Source organism: Takifugu flavidus, chromosome 8, assembly GCF_003711565.1.
Source record: "Takifugu flavidus isolate HTHZ2018 chromosome 8, ASM371156v2, whole genome shotgun sequence".
In the NCBI taxonomy this organism is placed as follows: domain Eukaryota; kingdom Metazoa; phylum Chordata; class Actinopteri; order Tetraodontiformes; family Tetraodontidae; genus Takifugu; species Takifugu flavidus.
The window spans coordinates 11,080,581-11,104,727 of NC_079527.1; the positions used below are offsets into that span (position 1 = coordinate 11,080,581).

The window sequence follows — 24,147 nt, forward strand, 5'->3', positions numbered from 1 at the left end:
GCCTTGGACGTCCCGTTCCATATTTGTGTGAAGTTTCAGGACGAGCGCTACTGTGACTAGTTGGTGCATTAAAGGATTTGTTTGGGGCAAACGTGTTAATCTGCAGCAGCAGCTTAATGAAGGCAACATGGAGCAGAAAACACCCACATACCAGCACGTTAAAAGCTCAGCAGTAAACAACAACAATTTCAATATAACTGCACAAAGGCGACATGAATTCCCTCAAATTTGGAGGCTTTCATTTCATCCAATAGGTGAAAGTTTTGCGCATTAATTAGCGATATAATGTGCGGCGTGATGCAATAGTCTGTATTTGTGAGACACTTGGGGTCACATGACCCTTAGTTCGAAAACCACCAGGATGATTCCGCTTCTTCGCTAAAACTGCGTTCCGTGTTCCTCCAACAACTGCTCTGACTCAGAAGCGCTGGTGCACTCGGTGGCGGCTGCACCTCCAGCGCACGCTGTCAGATACTCCACTGTACCCGGTCGCTCGCCGCACAGGCGCGTGGCCTAAAATCGCGGAGCGCCGCGATCCTCTGACCATGAAATTAGATCAGGACAGCTCTCAGGTCAGCGACAGTGAGCGCTGACCTCATCACATACAGTATTCCAGCTCTTCTGGGGGCTTTAATGTTTAAAATCATACTAATGACGCTGCCAGTGTCTTCGGGGATCCCACAGGCGTAAATCTCCCCGTCAGACTTTTGCGTCTTTATCTCCGTCATAGCTGAGTTGGGTGGAATTTGGTACGTCAGCACCGTGACTTTACAGCTCCTGCAGGGGGGTGCGCATTGACTTTAAGCCGCTTGAGATTCACTCATCTGCTAAATGACCATGAAATTCCAACGCCGAGGATTCTATTACGCAGCCACTCATCCGGCGTCGGAGACGTTTCCAGCGCCAGAAGATCAAAGCAGTGCTCAGTAGCCAACAGTTCAAAAACAAAGCAGTGTTTTAAGGTTTCTTTTCTCATGCATGCACACTCACTCATTGCCCCAGTCAAGCCGTACAGTGATGTGGCGCTTGATCTCACGGGTCTGGTCCTGGGCGAGGTGCCCCTGGATGAGCTGCCGACGCAGGTCGATGAGCTCGTTCATCACGTGGCGCAGCTTATGGAACAGGTCCACTTTGTGTTTCTGTGGGAGCAGTGACAGACCGAGTTAGGCTGGGCGACGCCTCCTGATGCTCCATGGGTTGATGGTCACTAAGAAGCCCAGGAAAGTAAAAATCAAAAACTGCAATATTTCTTAGCTTGGCTTTGCCAGTTGGCGCCGTTAGTTTCGGAATGGCGGAGAAATGGAAGAGAACAAAGATCTAAAAGCTGCACACTGAGACCACTGAAACCAAACTAATCCTTCGCAGATCTCCTCTGACCTCCTAAAGGTAGTAAAATACTGCCGCGTTCCTCACAAACCAAGGACAGCGCTTTTCATTTGGGCCCTGTCTCTCCTCCAACTTTTCTTCCGGGTTTGTTTCCACTAATGCAGAGATCAAACACCGGCATGGAGCCCGTGTACGTTTAATGAGGATAAACAGCCGGCGCTCCTTCTCTGGGGCTGCTAGCTACAAAACAAAACAAAGAATACTGTCAGGGTCTGGAGAAGAGATGGTACCAGACATCAGAAACATCAGCATACGTCCGTTTAGGTCACTCTGCTGTGTGTGTGTGGTGGGGGGGGGCTTCCATTTAGAAATAGCAACAATGGAAGGACGTTATCAACGCTTAGCTAACGTTGCATCTTATTATCAGCCAGGCAACAGTGACATCATGGCCCACATCGCGCAGAGGGTGAGCACCAAAACAAGCACGGTTAAATCAGAGCTTCACATTAGTTGAGCTCCAGAGGAAGTTACATCACCATGCCGATGCCCCGGGCGGCGTGTTCGCTGAGAGGAGTCCTCAGCAAGAGGTTATGTAAAAACCAACAGCCATCTCTGCAACGTATCCACGCGGCTCCCCGACTCAAAAGCCTGCTGAGCACTTCTGTCCGTCCTGCAACCAACCCCCCCCCCATCTGAGGATTTAAGACGCTGGAGTTTTACAGTCGTCGTCCTGGGCTGGGAGTAAAAGACCAGATATTAAGATGGTGCGGGAAGGGCAAGCGATCAATCAATAACGAGGATGGCACGGCGTGAAATTGCACGTGACAGAAGTGTGTAGGGGCTCGACTGTGTCCACCATCTCTGCTCATACGGAGATGTTATATGAGAATTCAAGATGACAGTCTGAGCAACATGCTGAGGGGAAACATCTAAGCTGTCGTGGTATATTTGGGCTGTATCTCCAGATATTCGCCACTCTTGCTTGCAGAGCAGGTAGAAGAAAGACTCCTTCAGCATCAACATCCCCCTCCCCCCGAGGAGGACGCAGATGTAAACAAAACAGGACGCAGTTTGTTTTTCCTGTATTGTCCCAACTCCTTTGGTGCTGCTGCTACTAACCACATAAAGCTGCTTCCACAAGACCCCCCATTCCTGCAGCGTGGAGGTGGTCTCTGTGATAATCGGGTCCTCCAGGGGCACCACCGTCTCACACAGCCTAAAGGAGGAAAACATGCACAGTATGAGCGCACACGTTAAACATGAGGGAGGTTTTTAAAAATAAATAAATGAATAAATAAATCTGCGTTATGTGTGATGGCTGCGTGTGGCCACAGGGGGCGCTGATGCGCGACAATTGTTGCTATTCCGTCTCCACCACGAAAAGGCAGAGCAGAAGCTGCGATGGTGGCAGGATGAACCTTCTCTTTATTTGTCAAATGAGAAGGTCACGCCATCGCCAGATTCTGGTGCTGCGCTAGAAACGAAACAATAACGGCCGCGGTCACAGAATGGGCCCCCACAGTTTGCTGAAGGTGTTAGCTGAAACATTTCTTTTCGGAATTGCATGTGTTTTTCTAAAATCACAGTCCGCTCACAGTCAGTGTCACCAGCGACTGTTGGTTTTATTGGTAAACGCCAGCAAAACGTAACGGAACTCATTTTTTGAGCACAGGACAATAAAGGAATTAATAAAGGAAATAACCGTAGCGTTATTTTTGATTAACTCTACGGCACAATCAGAGCTGTGATGATTTATTTATACATATTTTCTTTCTTTGCTGTATCTGCATAATTACTGCTTCTAAAGGAGTGCAAATTATTCCAAAAATCTGCATTTAAACCCTTTGCGCGCTCAAACCCTCCAGATGTTTAGAGAAGCTCCATCGGCTGCTTTTGTGCCGTGATGAGATTATTATCGATCGTTATTGGGTGTTCTATTTCTGATTAATCTCATTATTTGAGCGGGAACTGCAGCACTCGTGCTACAGCGCCTTGCTATCTTTTAAAGGAGCCATCAAGCGACACAGGATGAAGAGTAATGAGGTCTTCTGCGGCTGCAGATAGGGCTGGAGAGAGAGCACTCCCAGCATAAACCACAGCACACATCCTCTCTGTAAGAGCTTGGCCGAGGTTAGAAGACCCGTCTGTGCCCGAGCTCGACCACACACTGCAGACGCCTCAGTGCAACGCCGCGTCCCCGCACCTCCATCCATTACAGAGCGAGCGTTTGTCTGTGGCAGATTCTTTAGGAGAACTACAGATTGTTGGGAGTTTCAGCTCATTAACTCGATTAGATAGCAAAGCAAAACTCCCACTGTGCATTTCCTGGAGCGGCATCGCGTCGATTTCCAGCACTTTTAATTGTCTGAGCGCAAATGGGAGCCCTGATCTTCTGCAGTGGAAGGTAACGACGCTGCAGGCTGCCGTCTGCAGCTTCAGCATCAGTCACATCCCAGCTGCCTGCTTCTGTCTTTGCCTTTGTAATCTGGCCATGCTGGTCTATTGTGACAGGAAGTGAAAGTGACCTCCGCGCGCCAGCTTAGACGGGAAAAAAAGGGGGGGTGGGGGGGCTGTTGTGTGGTCTGGACGGTCACAAACCTCCTGAAATAAATCAGTTTACCCTCCCGAATGACAGGATTTATTATTTAATTGAAATAAATGGGCATTTATACAGATGACGTAATATTTCTAATGGGAGAACGGAGCTGAGCAACTGATGAGGAATATTTCAGTTCCTGACTCGAAGCTTGTCGCAACGGGAATTTCCTGATGATGGCGTTCCCATTCCTCATGTTTTGTTAGCGTAGCTACAGGCATACAAAAGTCAGTGTTTTTTATCTACAAACTTTCTGTTTCAGCTATACGTAGTGGTGATTTGGTGGTTTTTTTAATGGAGTATGTGTAAAATTTCAAAGGTCCTGCCGAAAAACTCTTGTCGCTCTTACCCTCTGTTGGTCACTGTCGACTTCTTCAAGTGCACATAGCTGATGGGGAAGATACCCTGTGGGCAGAGGAAGGTCAAGTGAGTGGCTGTGATGGGAAACATTCGCCGTTCTCAGCACAGCGCAGCCAAAATGTTCTGTTCTGTCTCACTGTTAGGCAGAAAAACAAACTCTGTGTTGATATTTGCACGACAAAATGAGATTTTACAGCTCGTTGTGCGAGATAACACTTTCTGTGTGCGCATTCTGCCAATTCCTGCTAATCTGCGAGCTAATATTTTCTCCCTGCAAAACAATGTTGCGCATGAGCCCAACTGTGGCTCGGCTTAACGGAGAAGGGCCGCGAGAGCCCGGCCGGTGGCAGCCAACATCCTCCCCGGTTCATCTTTCTTATTCTAATGGACCAGATGTGAAGAGCTGAATACAGCCAGAGAGAGAGAGAGAGAGAGAGAGAGAGAGAGAGAGAGAGAGAGAGAGAGAGAGAGAGAGGAGAGAGAGAGAGAGAGTATGGGGGCGAATGAATGTGGGCTGCTGAGAACATAAGAAAGGGAGGGGTGTTAGCGAGTACTGTAAATAGCCCAGGAGAGTAGAAAAGGACAGCATGTAGCCACTAACACCTACATTTGCCAGGATGGGACAGCTTTTGTGCTTTCTTTCACCCCTATCAGCGGCATCGCCTCGGCCTCTGACATTTGGATCTAAAGACTGGACACAAGGGTGGTCCAACCACCTGCTGCTCGCAGGTTTCTAATAATATAGCTGCTATTTATGCATCTTAAGGCGTCTGACTTTGTAGGGGGGAGGTGGGGGTGCGTCAATGGACTCTATTATGGATGCTCAGTCTTACAGATATGGTTGCATATACAATAACCATTTACTGATCCCACTATTATTGATCCCAGTCAGCCGTGATGCCATAGCGTTGCCGTGGACATTGCGAACTCTCGCTGCACATACGATCGCTCTCTCTCTCCTGTGCTAACTTTCAAAACTGTTTTTGTTTTTTATGGCTGGCTAGCTAAAAGCAGTTTAATAACTTCACCATCTGCTGCTTTAAAGAGAGCAAATCTGCTACACGGAGGGTCCACAGTAATCCCACACCAAATCGTGTCTTTCTGTGGCGATATCAGTGCGTATTTATGAACAATCCAGGTCAGGAGTTTTCTATTTTTGTCAAAACAAAGCTCCGTTCAATAATGCAATCAGTCATTAAGGTCTTTGTTGTCTAGACAAAGTTATTTCTGGGACGCATCATCATTCACAAATATCAAACCTCTGCCCAAAAGCAGCGCTTCGTGTCCCGGCTCATTGCTGGAGTGCACATATAGATTGGGATTGAAGTGGGTGTTTTATTTACAGCGTGTGTCGTGTGTTGTCTTGTTGCTGGGATGGATCTAAAGGCACCACAGTCGCCTGCAGCGACCAGAAGATGCCAGAGCAGTAATTTATGCTGTTATAATTACCTTGATCGAAGGCTTCTTGGTGGAAAAGCCTCTGTACCAACCTGAAGGAAGAGTCAAGTTCACATGAGATAATAATGCACCAGAGAGTAGAGACGACCGGAACGGAACGTCACAATTTCAACTTAAATGTGGAGGAATCGGGAATTCTGGCACTGCCTTAGTGCAGCTCTGCTCCATCTGAGGAAGCTTGAGCGCCGTCTGTTGTCTGGGACCTCACGTTACAGTGTGAACAGCGTTGAAGCAGGTCGAGTTCAAGCTCTCGGCTTTTCAGATTTTGAAATTTTGAAATTCGTGGCTTTGAAACTGAAGGATGGGTAGCAATTGCTAATATGACACCAAGTTCGGCTTTCTTTTTTCTAATTAAATGCTTTTATTGTGAAAGGAAAGCTGAAAGGAAAAGGGTTAACCATGTGAGAGGAAAAACTTTTGTTCTAACAAAAGTTGAACAACATGCTACAGACATGTAAAAAAAGCATCTTTTTAATTTAAATATAAAATATCAGCCTATTTCTAATAAAGAATGGACGTACGCTCTTCGGGTTGTCTAATTTCAATATGTAAACAACAGCTGAAGCTTTTCCATGTTGGAACCTGAGCTTAGAAATATAGAGACTATTTTAAAGGCTGGTTTTATTAGCTTTGGGATAAAAGGCTCCCACAACAGCTGAAACAAGGAAAATTCCCATATAAAACACAGCACAGCTGAAAATACCGGCCCTCTGAGCCGCACTTCCTGTCTCACGTCTCACCTTCACTCTTCTCCAGGATCTGCACGGTTTCGCCGATCTCCAGGACCAGAGCCTGACATATCGGTGAGCGGAAGTTGCAGATAACTAAAAATACAGAGTCAAGAAAACACTGGTTACACAGAAACCAGATACGTTTGACCCGAATCTCCGATATCATCCCGACAAGGGGAGGGGAGCACAGTCCTGCGCTTCCTTTCTGACCCGTGATTATGTTGTGCACTCGTTTGTCCTCTGGGGCTGCAGCAGCACGTTTAATAAGCTGTTTGCTGCAAACATCCGCCCGTGGTGTCACACAGGAACCTCTGCTTAGTAAACTGTAAACAAGCTCCCGCCCTGAAGTGGGGAGTCATTTTAATAAGCAATTAATTCTTAAGCGGCCTGATTTTTGTGCGACGTTAAGTTAATTAAACTGCATCCCAAAATAGAGCCCACACAAAGTGCTACATGCTACGGCTAAACAGCGCTTCACGACGAGTCGGCGTCAGCGCAGAGCAGAGATGCCCCACCCCACCCCCACCGACACCGTCACCGCCATCACCATGGAGTTTGTTTCTGCGGGAAGTTAGAACACGCAGGGCCGAGTGAAAACAAACTTGTTTAATAGCGACGGTGCTCTGCCGACAGTTCTCAAAACCTACAAACGTTGGCCCTGTGAGGAGCGCTTGGTGTGAATCATTATGCTAATAAAGTAGCCAGGGGACCCAGTGAGGGGGAGGACAGGGGGGAGGGGCCTGAGCTCGGAGCTGGTGCCTGTCTGAGGGTGGCGAGTGCCTAGTTCCTGTGCTCGGGTAACTATGGCAACAGTCTTCCAACTGGAGGGCTTTCTTCCTCCACTGTAACTGCTGCAAGGATCAGAGCCTTTTAAGGGGACGAGCTCGGGGATGCTGCATGGTCGTGCGATAGAAGGATAGACTTAAGGAGGCTCCTTGTCACCTTATCCAGACCCATTTCCCACACGGGGCTAAGCATTTCCCATTCGAGTGCCCCGCACTTTAACCGCCTCTATTTCATTTGAATTGCAAAAGCTGCACTCCGGCCGGCTCGAAAACCCTCTAGTGGGGGCCCACATCAGATTGTGATGACACCGGCAAGTTGGAGATGGAGATGAAGTCATCACAGAGGCTGGCGTATGACAATATGTCATCGTCCTCCCTCACAAAAACCCTCCAGCCCTTCATACTCCTCCACTGCGGCTAAAAGCTGCAGAGCATTAGCATTAGCATACCCTGGCAGCGAGGCTATCGACGGTCGTCTCTTACTTTAACATGTTGATCGTAGGATGTGCTGGCAAACGACAACACTTCCACGCAGCAGCGGCTCATCGGTCCAGACTGTTCTCTTTTATTTTACCGCGTTTTTCTGAAAGCAGGAGTTATTACATGACACAGGCGTCACACAATTAGCCAGCCCGTTTTAACTCCCGCAATGTTACGTGGTACCAGTGGCATCAGCGGTGAGTCACCTGACCGAGCTGCGGTATCTGATGGTTTGGAGGCGTTAACGTGCTTCTGAAACGTACACGTGTTGCCCCACAGCTACAAAGCATGATGGGATTAAGGAAGGGAAACGGGAATAATGTAATGCTCACTGCTTGGTTACGAATTAATGAGCCCGGGGGTGTTCATGAAACTGCATCCGAGCGTGACCTTTGACCTGCACATTGTGTACATGCGGGGCCAAATGACATCAGGCGTAGTTTTGTTTTGAAAAATAGATTTTTTTGTCAAGAGATGGGAGCATATTGTGCCCCCTCACTGATGATAGGTGCTGTCTTTGGGTGAAAAATGCCTTTTTCTCAGCTCCTGGTGACCTTGCTTTAGAGCCACTTACAGTACAAACAGTACTGAAGGGTACAGCGGCCCCCTGGGGGGAAAATATTCCACGGAGCGAGTTGAGATGCCATCGGAAACCTGCCAGCTGGACAGTAACACCATTACAGTTTATAAGTTACCTGCTCCCCCCCCAGAGGTGGTAATGGCACAAGGAGGATCATTAAAGAGGGTGTCGCGGCTAAATGTTAGCACTGAAACGCCGTTGCTAAAGCTCTCGCCAGTAATGCGGCGCAAGCACGCAGACCACCAAGGCCCCGTTTCCTCGGCTTCAGCTCTCATGTCCCAGTTTTCGGGAAGTTAAAAAAAAAAAAAAACGCTTCAGCCACTGAGTCATGTTCTTCGGCGTGACTCGAACACCCCCCCACCCCACCCCCCCCCAGCACCAGCGTCTTGCTAACCTAGAGATTACTGCCTGTGACTGGGAGACTCACGTCCCTAAAACAGTGTCATAGAAATCTAGGCTACTCAGCTGCAAGCTGATGAAGAGGATGGCGATGATGGTGATGATGGGTAACGCGTGCAGCATTCTGAACGTGCGTCGTGCACGTGTGTGGAGTTCCAGGGAGAGTCCGTGACTAAAGGACTTTTAAAATCAAACTGAGCAACGTTCCGAGCCGTGGGAGATTAAAGTTCAACTTACAGCAAAAGCCCACAGAGTAAAGCTACTTTGAGCTCTAAAAACCTCTCTAATCCAGCTCTCAGGTGAACACGAGCTCCAACTTTTGTCCTGCAGTGAGCGTCTGATCCTGGAACTGGGCGCTCCAGGTAATGGAGGCCCAGTTTGCCCGGGTGTTTGGTGCCTTTTGCGTTTGAGCCGCGTCCATGCGGCCGCAGAGGGAGCCAGGTGAATCATCTTCTGATTCTCTCTCTGGTGCGGGCTCTTCTTCCCGTCAGGCTCATTCCAGGAAAGTGCAAACGCGTCCTCTCAGTAACGGTGCTCAGGAAAGGGTGAGTCAATGACTCGCGTGCAAATAAGAAAACTCAATCTGAGAACTGCGCCAGCGGAGCCCACGCTGGACTAAAGACAGAGGGCTGAGTTGGACTTTTCTGCATCAAAACCTGCTCACATTTGGTCCGTTATTGAGGGTTTTATCCATTAAGTATTCATTTTAAAGTGCTATTGATCTTAAACATGAGATGCTAGTGAGAATGCTGCAATATGAGCAAGAAACAACACAAAAAAAACCTGTCTTATTTATTTATCTGTTATTTCCAGCTTAAATATTAAATCTTACAATCACTTGCTGGTAATTCCACTATTTAGCTTTAATAATGTGCTCTAGTAACATTAATAAAGTCTCTGACTTAATCAGATTTCTGATTTAATAAACACGGGGGACACTGGATTCCTTTTCTGGGTGCTTTAAAATTCTGCTTCTTGCCAAACAATTGGCAAAAATGATTTAATTTGAGGCTTTTCCAGAGTGCAGCAGTCTTTCCCCCCCTGTTTGCCGCTCATAGGGAAGCCATTAAACGAAAAAGTTTTTTAAAAAAAGAAAAAGAATATTCAATAAAAGCGAAATCAGATGAAATGGAAGAAATAAAAGACAGACGGCAACCGTCAGGGCTGGGGGCTTCACCCACACTGATATCACCCGTGTATGTCATATAGGGTGGGGGGGTGCTCATATTAACGGCGTTTTTATACCAAGGTACAGTATGTACTGAGGTAACCGTGCACAGCATCATCAGCACCGGTCAGACCGCAGCGCCTGGTGATGCGGAGGCTGCGCCGAACTGTTGCTTCATCACGCAAAAAAAGAAAGAAAAAAAAAACCTTCTCTCCTCCCTGTTGAAACCCCGCATATGATTCAAAGACAGCCGTGATTCTGGATCAGGAGAAATGCCACGAAGCCGCTGGGAACGAAGCGTAGATATGACGCTGGCTGAGGGCGCTGCGGTCTTTATGATGCCTGCAAACAACGTGCATATGTGTGGGCGTGTGCGTGCGTGCGTGCAGGGGGGTCATGTGCACGCAAGCATGAGTAAGTGTGCAGGAATTAAAATATACAGCATCTGGACATGACTCATCCCCCTCTATAGTATTAGGAAGTACGCTATGGCTGCGGTGGTTGGAATCGGAATATCTGCAACTCGATTTTCGGCCGTTTTAACAGAAACACACTGCGTGACAGTGCTGCGTGACTTCTTGTTGTCTCGGGCCCTCCTAAAGAGTGCCGTACAGAGCAGCCACTGCCATTGCAGCAGCAGCTTCTATCTACAGGTAGACTCGGCCTCAAACAAACCTACACCTGTTGGAGGGACGTAGTCACGACGCCCCCTAGCGTCGCCGAGGCGCATTACCTCCCCCCCTCCCTAACGCGCTGGCACGGAGAAAATATTTAAATTGCACATTGACGCATTAGATTATAACAAAACCTCAAATCTAAGGGTGTGAGTTTGATCATAAGCGACGCCCGGAGCCGTTTAGAGACCGCGATAACATATTTAAGGTGGTGGGCAGCGCGGGTTGTGTCATCCCACGCAATTTTCCCCTTATCTATGCAGTCCCTGGCTTTGTATATCAGCCATTATGTGTATGTTTGTCATTGGGTATGATGGCCATAACAGCAGGCAAGAAGGAAGCTGGACATCTGGACCAATCTGGGTGTTTTCTCGCGCAAACAATTAAATCAGACAAATAAAATAAGATTTACTCACCAACTCCGATTTTCTCCTCTTCTGTTGGTATCCACATAATTGGTTATTTTCCCTCCGGTAGAGCAAGCCACATTATGTCGATACTGGGAGATACTGGGGGGGTTGGAAATGAACAGAGACGCTGAGGGCTACAAATGCTGGCAGCTCATGCGCGGACTACATGTCTCCAGCGGAATCTTGACGTTCGTGTGCGCAAAGAGGTGGAGGAAGGACCGTGAAAGGCTCAGCATCCCCAGCTCTATTATGTCCCGGCGTGTCTCTGGTCTGATGCAGTCCCCGCGTCCACCTAAGGGAACGCACACACACTAACACACGCAAACGCACGCAAGCGCACGCACCGCTTTCCGCTCTCACAGGAAAGAAAGAAAAGGTGCTTTTTTCCCCCTCCCTAAATCCCATTTATTCATTCGATTCCTCGTTTCGCCTCTGCTTCCCCTCCCTTTCTCGCTGTCATTAACCCCTCAAGCTGATCCGCGATCGGCGCGATCGGGCTGCGATCTATCGGTAATGGATCGGTGAGGAGCTCGCGGGGTTGTTCCGCGCGTCCTGCGTCTCGCGGGGTTTTTTTCATGCGCCGAGATGGTGCAAGAAAATACCGAGAAAGGTGCAATATACCATAAGCTGCGCCATCTTCGCGGACGTCACATGACTCGTTTTGTCAACACTGATGTTCAAGCAGTTGCAAATTTACCCCCACCCCCGCCACCCCCGCCTCCTCCTCCTCCTCCTCCTGCGCGCACACGCAGTTGCGTCCGTCACAAGTACAAACTGCATTCTGCCATGCGGGGATGCTTCCCGCAGTCCCCCCCCCTCTCCTTTTTTCAAACTGGATGTGTCAATTTAAGCTGGCAGCCTTACAGATCGGGTCACCCCGTGAGGCGGAGCAGCTGGGCAGAAGAATCGGAACCGCTCCGGGTTCGTCATGGCGCAGTGACGCGCACGCCCGCTTCCCTCCCATCCGACATCGTCAAACTTGGGAGCAACAAGGTGCAGCAGGTGAACAGATGAGGGTGGTAACAAGTTCGGGGTCCGTTATTCACCTGTTACAGTGGGCAAACACTAGAAAGGTCCGCGCGGGATTCGAACCAAAGACCTTCTGAGTGACCCGATTTTTAAAACGGTGTCTTTTTTTTTCTTTTTTTTAACTCACCATCCAGAAAATTTCCCAAATAATGAAGAGTGGTGATGTTAAATAAGTGCCAGAATAATCTGTGTGTGTGTGTGGGGGGGGGGGGGGGGGGGGGGGGGTAAACACCCTGAACATGATCCACAAATGCAGCCCAATTATTTCAATGTGGTTGGAAAAACACCTTTAAAAGGCTTCTCCCATTATTAAACACACATCTGGGCATTTAAGCACACTAAAGCTGTGCAGGGAAAAAAGTGATTGGGTAAACACTGAAGCGTCGAGCGAGCTTGATGGAGTGTGGGTGGGAGGGCAGGATTCAGTGGGGTAATTTCTCTCCATCACAGCGACACTGTGACTGACTCCCATCTGTCTATTACTTCAAGTAGAACGCTTGTGGGCGGTGTTCCAATCACATATAAAGCTGCAAGAGCATTTAACAAGCTAAATGTGCATCCCCGCACAACAAAGGACAAGCTAAAAATGAGCTCCTGCCTCACAAAACTCGTCAAAAAATGAGGAGCAGGAGGAGATTACTGGCTGCTTGTTGGGCTGCGATGCAGCAGGAAACGGAGATGCTGTTGCAACAGTTCCGGATGACAGCAGGAGCCAGAGGAGGGGACGAGAACTTCACCCCTTTCATCATTTTCCTTAATAAATGACACATAAAAGTCAGTAAAGATGCAATAACCAGCGTTATAAACGCAGAGGAGGGCTCTAAACCGCATAACTGCTGGCAAACCCAAACCCGCTCCCTTAAATATAGCTCAAGACGAAAGACGTCCATGGTGTCTTCCACACCACACAAAAATGTACGTTACCTGCACCTGAGGACCACTCTTCCATCCCAGCAGGCTGTCCAAGCGGTACTTGAGAGGAAGGGGGTGTCCAGTGTTTGATTTTAACCGTAGTGGTGATGCTACGGACCCGTTTCTCCCCGCGCAGCCTCCACTTCCTGTTTCTCCTCTAATGATTTTGCCTGAGACCTCACAAACAGCAACAATCAGGAAGATTTAAAACCAGCAAAACCTCATCGGACACACCAACACCGTTTTCATCCTCGGGAGGCAGGAGGAGCCCTCCAACGAAACCGAATTAAAGGACGCAAAAAAAGGTCATTTTTGCAGTTTTATTCATAGTAAAAATACTTTAGTTACATACAAGCTGTACACAAACATAACAAATCTCTTGGAAAAGAAATCAGGCAGGAAAAAAAAAAGAAATGAACTGTTCCCACTCTTCAAAAACGGCACACGAACAAGGCCTTGTTTTCCTGTAACCTCTAATGTCTCGGCGCTCCAGAGGAAGTTTGCATTTGATTCGGCTCAGCGAAATCCGATTTCTGATTTTTCCGTCTCCCGTCTGCCTTTTACCAACCTCGGCTTTTTAATGTTAAATTAAATTATTTCCTTAAGATGGGGGGGAAACTTGCATGGCAACATAAAGGGGTGTGAAAGGTTGTCGCGTGTGGCCGAGCAGAAAATGAGGCGGCGACGATGCCACATGGCACTGTGTGGTGAGTTTTGGTCATCGCTTCCTGGGCAACCATCAGCAGCCTGCCTGTGCGTGAAGTTAGCTGCCTCATCCCATCCTGCTTCTGTACTATTTGGCAAACTCGGCATCACACCGGATCCTTTTCCACCCCCAGCCCCTCCCCCCAACACCGACCTGTGACCAGACCCAAAAATAAGAGAATCTATATCAAATTAGGAGGCTGCTTGAAGGCAGTTGATATAAAATAGGAACTTTCCCGCGCGCCGCCACACTTTTTTCGCTCATCATCCAGCCCATTTGGTTCATAAAACTATATTAAATACAATCATCTTCGCCTGCCAATTAAAGTCACTTTGTGTGCAATGTTTCCTCCTCGGCTGCCTCCCAGACGTGGGACGCCTGCTGCTCCAGACCGGCAGGGCTCCCTCTTAGATTTTCCTACTTTCTTTACTCCTGTTCAAACATGTGCTACGCAGAGCTCCTGGCACGCCGTCTGGGTTCCCCGCTCCTGGGTGCCCCGCTCCTGGGTGCTTCCTCACTCGTTTAGGGTTAGGATGATGTCATCCTCAAGGTCGGAGTTGTCGAAGCTGTCTGTTTGTGACGGACAAACAGATCGAATTAAAGTAGGGGGACCTACTGTGGGGATTAAAGGCTTTGTTATCCTCCAACATCTGGACTTAATGCATAAATAAGACAACAATCATTGCTCTCTAACGTCAATTAATGTAAATGAAGATGAGTACAAGCCCCAGGTTTAAGTTGCTCAGGCGCCCCCTGGTGGGAGGTTGCAAGTTCATTGAGTCGCTCTCACAATCCAGCAAATTATTCTTGACAAACAGTGTGAGAAAATATGCATGTTTTTGTGATATTAGGGGCTAAAATGTGAATTGTACCTAAATTTGAATGACGCAGGCACCATATGAGCCTTCTTGGCTATGAAGATTAGATCTTAACACAAGAACAGCAGATGTTCTTGTGTTAAGATCGCAGATGTCCCCATCGTGAGATGGTCGGAATTCAACAGGTTTGATCAAGTTCCCTCTCACAGCATCTTTTAACTGGCCTCCTGCCCTCTTTCCATGGTTATATTAGTATTACAAATGTGTCAAAATAATATTGGTAACCCGTAAGATGATGACATGTAACTTTACTTTAGGGACGCCGTAGATGGAAGTCAACCGCACACAGGTCACATAAAGAGCTGCTCACCGTTGTCTCCATCGTCTCCGTCCATGTCTCCGTCGTCGTCAGAGTCGTCATCTTCATTATCGTCTTCATCTTCGTCCCCGGCATCAACGTCCTCCTCGAGCAGGCGAGCGACCTCCTCGTCGGAGTGCGAGAACACATCGTTCCCGTCATCCTCTTCCTCCTCGTCGCCGTTCTCGTTCTCCAGCTCGGCAATGAGACGATCCGCGTCGACGTCTTCGCCCGAATCGTCGTCGTCGTCGTCATCGTCGTCGTCTTCGTCTTGGTCGTCATTCTCCTGGGGTGGAGATTTTTTTTAAAATTACAATTAATTTCTGATCCCTGAGAAAAAGAATTAAAGGAGGAGTGAACAGATTTAGAACCTGATCCTCGTCATCCTCCTCCTCTTCCTCTGCAAGTCTCTGTCGGCCGACTTCGTACAGCCGACAGACGGTATCGTTGTTGACAGAATCCTGATTCTATAAGACATACGATGCAGAACAGAGGTCAACCTCATCATACGTTCAAAAACTGAGGTGAGTCTTAATCGGGACAAGCGTTACCTCAATCACAGCCAGGTAGCAGTCTTTGCTGTCAGTGCAGAGATCAAAAATATTCCTCTTCACGTCAATCGTGGCTGATGGAGCAAAGACAACCATTTATTGTTAGGAACCTTTATGATTATTGCTGAAATACTGATGAAGACTGATTACAGCAGCATTTTATAAAGCCCGTATTGTGGTTATTAAGGTTTAACACGAGTTGCTTAATCTAGATTTACTGGGTGGAAATGAAACGCAGCAAATCTTACCGATTGGTTTGTAGTCCGTGGCGTTAAAGGTGCGGAAGGATGAACCGAATGGACTTTTCATCTGCATCTCCATCATGTCGTCCTCGTCGTCAGCCTGCAACATCGCTGCAAAAGGCCACAGTGTGAATTGGCGATAGTGTTGCAACTGCGCGGCGTGTCGTTGAAGCATGGCGAGCTCTCCAGAGAGGGTCGTGCGGTGATGGGCGGAGCTGTGACGGCACGCCCCGGACTCTTCCTGTGGGGTGGAGTGAACCAGCTGGTTCCCTCTGCTGCTGTTCCAACAGACAGCCGTCTGCCCATATGGCTCTGAGTGACTGTGGTGGAGAGCGCTCGCACACCTCTCCAGGCTCACATGCTCACATGCGCTCTGCCATTCCTAAACCATTGCACCTACCTCCATAGATGACAGTCCCATTGTTGTTGAAGACTATTCTGCACTGGTCCAGGGCGGGAACTGTGTGCAGCAGGTGGAAGGTGCGCAGGTCCCACTGAGGCTCCAGCTAAGGACCAGCTTACTCACTCATTTAGATCACTTAAATCTGCACTAAATGTAATTATGCTGCATTTTAAATCATCGCTGTAGTAGTAAAAATCAATTTTCAGAGCAATAAATATTTAACGTTTGGGAGCCGTCCAATCAGGGACGTGACTGATGCCACAATAAGAGCATTTTTCCCTCAGCAGCAGGATAATTAAATGGACTTTTGCATATATCTGCCTGCTTAACAATCACCGAGCAGCCATTTATCTGCTGCTGACAAAGCTGATGTGGCCACATATGCCAATATTCATTCATGCTGCCCATTTCAGTTGCATTTAAGATTTTCTTTGTGATCAGTTCTCATCACAACAGAATCATTCGGGTTAGCAAGCTGGACTGAGGCGCTCGGCAGTGGTCCAGAGTTCACTAATGCATGTGGAAGGATACGATCTCTGTGTTTATAATGACCTCCAAGCCGTTGGGGTGGAACACGCCGCTGATGTTCATGTTGAATTTGTCGAACTTGTGGATGGCCTTCGCCATACGCACGTCCCACAGCACGCCGTCGTTCAGCACCAGGTCGTCTGTGGAGTTGAAGGTGGCGCAGTTCCTCTTGTAGTTGTTGGCCAGGTCTGTGTTGTTTAGAGTCAGGGTCACCTGACCGGTCTGGATGTCATAAATCTGCCGAGAGAAATTTCAAATATGAGCACACCTGATTGGTGCAGATGGATGAGGTTAATGTTAATTAATAACGACCCACTTACTCGTGCTATGTGTTCCTTAGTCCCAATGACTCGATCTTGCGAGAGTTTACTGAACTCAACATAATGGTCACCTGGAAAGGAATGTCTGAGGACAGCAGGAGCGATATTTTAATGAGCAAGGCCTTATGAATTTTCAGAATAATGTAAAACTAAATCTGGCATTTAAAACTTTCCATTGTTTTAACTCTAAATTACACAGATGGGTGAAAGAAAAAGAAAGATGCTGTGTAAACCTGCCTTCAGATAGTTGAGCACACATCACTTACTTCATGATGAACACTGATTTCATGCCCCACAGCGCAGACAGAGGGTAACTCCAAGAGGCTGACGTTAAAAGCAGAGAACCATCCTAAAAATACACACATTGTTATTCAGACAGTGATTAAACGGAAGCTGTGTCACTACTTTTTAATCAAACAGCCAAACACGTCCTGGTTTTGTGTCCTGGAGCCTTTACTGACCCTTGACGGCTCCAGGTGGGTGATCGCTGAACTGTGACAGCTGTAGCTGGCTTCCTCCTGCCCCGTGAACACGTTGTAGAGCTTGAGCTGGCCAGTGCATGTCCCCAGCATGAGGAACCGCTCGCGGGCGGAGAAGGCACAGCACATGAAACCACTCTCATCCTCATCTGCCTCCCTGAATACAGAAATGGGTCGAAACCTGGAAAGGAAGAAAGACGCTAGTATACGCCAGTATAGATACCACGAGCCCACTGAGGCTACCCACCTGCTGAAGATGAGATGTCTGTCGAAGCAGCCTCCGTCCACTCCTCCATATTTTGGATAGACGACACTTCGCGTGTGCCGGGATGTGAAGTTGACGGGGGCCTGGCGTCTCTGTTTTGGTTCAGGGCACTGATGAGGGGTGAAGAGGGAGAAAGGTGGGCATGTAGCCACAGGGTTCTTGCAGCGGGAATGCTGCTCCCTCAGATACTCTGTAATAATGCTGTCCAACGCTGGGGGAGAGGGCAGGTGTCTGTCAAACTGCTTCTTCATAGCTGGACTCTGGCTGAAGGCCCCGTGGTCAGACTTTTGCCTCAGAACTCGGGTTTTCTTGCAGGTCATCACGCTGCAACCCGTCTGGCGTTCACGGGAGAAAACGATCCGTCCGATGAGCGGCGAGCCATTGCTGGAGTGATGGACCGACGTGGAGGGGAAAGATGAAGACCCAGAGGGTTGAGACGTAGAGGGGCGCGTCTGTGAACTGGTGGACCCAGGTGTGGGTAAATGAGAAGAATGGTTGGTCAGTCTTGACCCGACACCGTTGGCCAGCCGTGGGGTGCGGGGTAAAGTGGCAACAGGCGGAGCAACAGAGGGAAAATTAGAGGGGGAACTTGAAGAATGAGACAGACATGGTATCGGCAGCTCAGCCTCTTTGGTGAGAGTGGTGGCTGTATCCTGAAGGCCTTTGGCAATGAGGTGGTTCCTAATAAGCAGCAGCAGCTCTTTGTCGGGGAAGGAGATCCGAGACTGAGCCACCACGCTGGCCCTCTGCAGCCAGGCCAGAGACACGTCCGTTCCGATCAGCAGCGGTTTGCCGGAGATTCGTTCGATCAGCTCGGCTGCGAACTTACAAAACTTCACGTGTTCGCTGCGCTTGTCCTGGAGCACGGGTTCTTTCATCAGCTGCTGGATGTGCCCGCTGCTGAACAGAGGCAGCTTGCTGATGATCTGTCTGACAGTGCTGGAGCGGGACAGGCCCACCAGAGCCTTACAGGCCAGAGCCCGGATCTGATCCGCATCTGTAATGGGCATCTTCACTGTCAGGAGCGACAGCAGCACCTGCAAAACGCAAGTAGTATTTAAGTTAAAACGGAATTGGAGATTAGCTGGGAACACGAGGGGACTGGTTCAGCCCATTGTTTAGCTGTACCTTGATGCCGTTGTTGGACTGAACCACATTCCACATCTTAGTGAGCACGCTCTCGCTGGCTTTGGTCTGCTGAGGCAGGCGCCGACGAGGGGAACCTGCGATGAACTTGCCGATGCTCGACATTCTTTTGTCTGGTGCGCAGACACAGTTGATGATGACCTGCAGCGCTGACTTTTGAATCTCGGCATCGTTCACAAACACCTCCCCCTCAGCCACTGCCAGGACGATACTCATCCCTGAGAAAAACAAACACTTAAATGAAAAACCTAGCAAGGAAAGAAACATGTGAAACAGCTTTTAGCACAACTGGGGACAAGCTTTATGAACTCGACAAAAAAAATCAAGTACAAAGGTCCAATGTAATAGATGGAGAGTAATTTTAAATTCTGCTGCATTAAAATTCACAAAAATAGAAGAGCAAGACTGGCACATTTGCAGAGTATATGGAAAAAGCATTATTATTATACGCTGTAACACACATTTTCCATAAATTCATTGCCAGTAATCAAGCAAGGCCTACCAATAGTGGACACAGACGACCCCCCCTCATCAAACACTGCAACAGCCTCAGACATCAGCAGCTGGGTTTTTGGAACAACTGTCAGGATACTCAGGATATCAAGGGCGTACCGCACTGTGTCACTCCTACAGAAACGAGTGAAGCCATCATTGGTGATCTGCACCAGGCAGCAATCTTGTGAAAAAGCTACATAAAAAACTGGGGGAGGGGTGAGGATCACAATCTGTTCCACACCTGCCGTAATATGTCCTCCAATCGCAGGCAATTGAAATGAGCTGCAGGAGGAGTTGGACACAAGACAGCTTGTGAAAGACCTCTGCTGGTTCCCAGTACAGTCGGGGTGGACTGTACTCAATCAGGAACTCCATCATTTCCACCACCTGCTCACGACTGTAGCTGACCGCCTGATGGAAGAACAGCACCGATAAATGATCATTTGATCATCCTAATTAATATCTTGCATATTAACAACTAAATGTGTACTCTTGTCCAAGCTTTGCTGATAAAATAAAAATAGTTGCGTTTATTCATGGTTTATAATTCACATACCTTGTAATAGGGTTGCGAATGAATGGGAGCGCCCCCCTCTGTTCGCTGTAAGGACTGCTTCACCTGCTCTACCTTGATTGCCAGATGGGCCTCAAAATATCTCCGCAGCGCCATGCAGGTGTGTTTGGCTGTCTGCCTGCTGGAGAAAATCTCATCATCGCTCAGCAGTGTTCCCTGGTCATCAGGGTTCAGGATTTCCAGTGTGCTGATCTGGAATCAGTCAGTTCATAAGAAATCAACCCGTTTGCTGTCAAATCATTTTGACTCCAATTCCTTTAGTAATTGTGTCACGTCTGTGAGAGATTCTGGTTATGGTCAGTACAAGGTTACTGATGCCTACCAGATTAACAAGACGTCGGAGCCCGTCTTGCCTGTCAAACAGCTCCAAGACGGCACGGAAAGAAAAGGAGATGGAGAAGAACATTGTGGCGTGGCAGCAGCCAGATGCGTGCGAGCATTCCAGCAGCCACAGCGTGTAACTGACCACATCTGCCAGGATGGAGTGGGGCAGCATGCAGACCTTGAGAGCAAACAGTACAGCAGTAGTGACTACAACTAAATATACACTCATTGTACTCAAAACAATACGCTGACCATCGGAACATTTTCAGCTCTACTGTGGAACGCAGCAAATCAACCGACATCAGAAATAGAAGTTTTATCTGAAAATTACTGGCAGATTACATTTTTAGGACCAGACATATTTGGAGGGTCTTTGGTTTTAATTTTTACCCTTTCCATGGCATCCTGGTTGTAGGCAAGGTAATAGAGGCACAGAGAAACACCGGTAGCAGCCATAGAGGGCCTGGGAATTTCCAGGAGCTTTGGAACTCCCCCTTGAGCCACAAACTCAGCAGCAAATTTCTTGTGCAACAGCAGGGAGGCCAAGTACTGTAAAAGAGAGAAAAGTGAGCTGGACTTTTACTGTTATGGTGGCATGCGTGGCCAACTACAAGTATGACTTTACCTTGAGTGCCTCAAAGGTAAGCTGCACATCATTGGTCTGCTTGAGGTCCATATAATGCATGAGCAGTTCCCGAGCTCCCATCTGCATGAATACTGCCAGCAGCTACAGCAAAAATGGGAAGCGTGTCCTCAGTACAAGGGATATGGTGATTTTCTATATATTTTATGGAAAGCTGTGCACAAATAACGAGTCTCTCTAAAAATGCAAAAGAATATAAGAATAGAGCGACATCTAGTGGAGAGGTTATAAAAAACACAGTAAAAAAAAAAAAAGACCAACCTCCTGATATTCTCCTAGAGGTGTGAGATACTGCAGGATGAGTCTCTGCTCAATCTCTGCGGTCAGAGGGTACAGGTGATAATTGTTGCCAATGACCCAGGGGCTCATTTCAGACCAGCTGCTGTTGGAAAGCTCACTGAAGTTCCTATCGGGCTCTGGCAAAGAGAAGTTGAGCTTGTGATTTAAAGTCCTGCTGCCCTCTCGCTGCGTCTTCCGCCTCACGGAACCGTTGCCATCGGCGAGAGTCTGGTGCGTCAACGAACCCGGCGCAGACATGGGCTTCATCATAGTTTTTACAGTGGAGTCATTGTGGCTGCTGGTCTTACAGGGTGAGCTGAGATGGAACGAGAGCTCGTTTTCAGACTCAATGCTCGAGACGGCAATTTTTCCATCTTCTTCTGGTCCGATATTGCCGCTTTCACCACCATTTCTATCCGTCGTAATGGACTTCTCTTCAAAGTCTCCATCCACAGCCTCCTCATCTAAAGGCAGCAAGGGTTGGCCCAAAGTCTTCCTGGGGCTGGGCCTTTTGATTTCCCTTCTGTTCTCAGCATCTTGATCCTGAAGCTCACGCAACCGATGCAGCATCAAAGGCACCTGTTGGAGTAAAGCGTATAGTGGGACTCTTATTTTACATCAGGCTTGCATTTCTTATTGGGTTGCTGAGAAAGAAGCACAAAATATTAAAAAAAGACTCAATTTTCTGTTAAAATATTAATTTTAATAACTTTTGCTGTAATAGTGTTGATGTCTCAGAAGATAAAATAATCCACAGCTCTCTGTATTAACAAAGAAATGATAACAATACTTATGATAAATGTGACTTCAGAGATTGAATAACTCTCACAAAAGAAAGGCTTTTGTAACCTGAGGATTACGCCCCCCAGCTAAAATGCGTTTTGATTCCCGATGGTCTGTGGATGTGATGACATTCACATTCGTTCATTAAAAACAAATCTGTCGTTTGAAAGAGACCTGTTACTGACCAAAACTGAATTCTCCTCCCTGTAATTGGCTGCAATGTCCTGGTTCTCCATAGCACCAGCCAACAGGCCTGTGGCATAGATCCTGAGGGGCTGCTCGGCCTCCCGTGCCCACTTGAAAAGGCGTTCAACTATGCCCTCCTGAGAAGAACAAACACACAAAACCAATATTCACATGACAGTGATGCAATGTGTGCAACAAATGATTTTCTATGAGACTGATGTCAATTGAAAAAAAATAAAAATACAGAGATTTGAAAGTAAAAGAATCAGTAGAATTTGAAAAAACAATTGTGTAATACCATATTTGTTTAATCATATTGGACTGTTGCCCCTGGAAATGACATCACTGTGAGGCAGCAGCTTAGTTTGTCTGCTACCATTCACATCCCAAATGCTATTATTAATTTTAACCACTGAACATTCACCTACCTTTTCTTGAAAGACCACAGCAGTTTCCAATCCGGGCATTATGTTTTGAAGTAGACGACATGCAGCGGCATTAAGGGGAAACTCTCTGCTGGTCATCACATAGCTGTTAACCAGCTATACAAAAAGAGGAACAAATCTCAAGTTTAAATTTAAAGCCCTCTTTACTTAGCAGAAATATTGTTTTAAAAACTCTTACTGCATTCATAAAGTCATCATTCTTGAACAGGATCTTGAGCAGGTGCCCGAGCACACATTCTGGATCAGCTCTCCCTGGTGGGCAAGAAAATATAATATGGCAAATGTCAACATTTGCCATATTTTAACCCCTTTAACCCCGTCTTTTCTTTTGAATACCTGGGTGGCGATCGTCGAAAGGGTCCGGATCTGCTTTATGGTACTCTTCTGTCTCCTTCTCAACAAGCTCTGAGATTCTGAAAGTTAGATTTTTTTTTCCACATATAGTCAACCAAAAAATGTGACGCCAAGGGATTGTGGTTTTATTATTCAGGAAGCAGAACTGACTTTGTGAGAATGTTAACCAGCTCCTGTGTACTTCCTTGCTGTTCTCTTTCCCACTGTTCCAGGAGAGCAGTCAGCTCTGCCTTGGAGTCCACACTGGCAGATGCTGACGCCATCTTGACTGAGGATACACAAACAACTATTTTAACTTGGTCGCCTAACGTAGTAGGTTGCTTTATGACCAAAGGCCCTTGGTCACAATCTTGAATATGAAAATAATTTTGCTGAAAAAATGAGATGCAGGGAGCAAATATGTATAGCTGCAAAAGTAATGAGGTGACTGCAGAATCACAGGACAGCAGAAATGGACAGAACACAGGCTGTCACATCACCTCCTCCCTTGGGGGCAATAAGTCTGTATTTGTGACCTCAGAGGTAACCTTGCGAGCAAGGCAGGTGTTACTCTAATACACGCAATGCAGTAAACAAGTGTAAAGCAGCGATGCATCCGTTATATTCGCCGCTAACACGTTGCTCTAAAGTCGGAGGAACACAGGGAGGATGTGCTCTGCTGGTTTACAAACCCCAGACGTGTGCAGGTGCAGCTGCCCTCCAGAGACCAGAACTGTCAAACGCGAATGCCCGCTGCCGTTCCAAGGAGCTAGAATCTATTTTTAATTACTTAAGTGTATATTGTCTAATTCAATTAAAGCGCTACAAACTAGGTTTAAACACACGGTGTCTATTCTTGAAGTACGAAAGTAACAACACATCTCAACACTGCTCCTGCAATACTGTGTTAAAATTAGCCAAGCTGTGGCTAAGAATTACGCGTTTTAGCCCGCTACCCACAATATGCGGCTAAGTCTATGATACAACTAGTTCGTTTTAAAACAGATTCGTTTGCATATAAACCGGTCAGTTATGTCAGATTACAAAACCGTTGAAGCCAAAAAAAAGCAACGTATACATGTAACGTTAGCCTAGCTGCATGTCAGCATCACAGATCAGCCTAGAACTTAGCAAACATGCTAACTTTACCTCGTTGTTTCGCTCAGTTCCTCTCACTTTCACAAAATTTCCGAGCTCCAAATCTAACGATACAAGCCTAAACTCGATTACTTCTGAGCCAATATATACACTTCGACAACGTTTTCTCTAGCAGAGATAAATCTCCTTTACTATAGCTTTGTGTTCACGTTTTATTATCATTATGGCGAGCACGTTAACTACGTCATTTAATAGGCGACAG

At 47.5% G+C, this 24,147-nt stretch overlaps 2 protein-coding genes across 5 annotated transcripts in view; both read right to left on the minus strand.

Annotated features, from left to right (window-relative positions):
- Positions 1 to 11,642, minus strand: part of dock3 (dedicator of cytokinesis 3) — a 34,018-nt gene extending 22,376 nt beyond the window's left edge. For 3 of the 4 annotated variants that reach the window (XM_057040821.1, XM_057040823.1, XM_057040824.1), the window contains exons 1-6: positions 10,974 to 11,642; positions 6,481 to 6,564; positions 5,732 to 5,772; positions 4,272 to 4,327; positions 2,446 to 2,542; positions 991 to 1,139 (exon numbers count right to left, since the gene is read on the minus strand). In XM_057040821.1, coding sequence (XP_056896801.1) covers positions 991 to 1,139; positions 2,446 to 2,542; positions 4,272 to 4,327; positions 5,732 to 5,772; positions 6,481 to 6,564; positions 10,974 to 11,010 — 464 coding nt within the window. In that variant the 5' untranslated portion in view covers positions 11,011 to 11,642. The remainder of the gene's footprint in view (positions 1 to 990; positions 1,140 to 2,445; positions 2,543 to 4,271; positions 4,328 to 5,731; positions 5,773 to 6,480; positions 6,565 to 10,973) is intronic. The other variant, XM_057040822.1, reaches the window with a different exon arrangement.
- Positions 11,643 to 13,214: 1,572 nt separating this feature from the next.
- LOC130530018 (DDB1- and CUL4-associated factor 1-like) lies at positions 13,215 to 24,141 on the minus strand. Its single transcript, XM_057040836.1, has 25 exons — positions 23,937 to 24,141; positions 22,959 to 23,076; positions 22,791 to 22,867; positions 22,633 to 22,706; positions 22,437 to 22,550; positions 22,008 to 22,145; positions 21,022 to 21,618; positions 20,743 to 20,844; positions 20,508 to 20,666; positions 20,116 to 20,295; positions 19,776 to 19,985; positions 19,461 to 19,630; positions 19,227 to 19,351; positions 18,707 to 18,942; positions 17,561 to 18,615; positions 17,296 to 17,494; positions 17,101 to 17,183; positions 16,835 to 16,919; positions 16,518 to 16,751; positions 15,984 to 16,077; positions 15,590 to 15,694; positions 15,342 to 15,415; positions 15,162 to 15,257; positions 14,803 to 15,076; positions 13,215 to 14,184 (listed from the first exon to the last, which is right to left on the minus strand). Exons 2-25 carry the CDS (start codon positions 23,069 to 23,071, stop codon positions 14,129 to 14,131), a joined length of 4,650 nt encoding a protein of 1,549 aa, XP_056896816.1. The 5' UTR covers positions 23,072 to 23,076; positions 23,937 to 24,141; the 3' UTR covers positions 13,215 to 14,128.
- Positions 24,142 to 24,147: the final 6 nt, after the last annotated feature.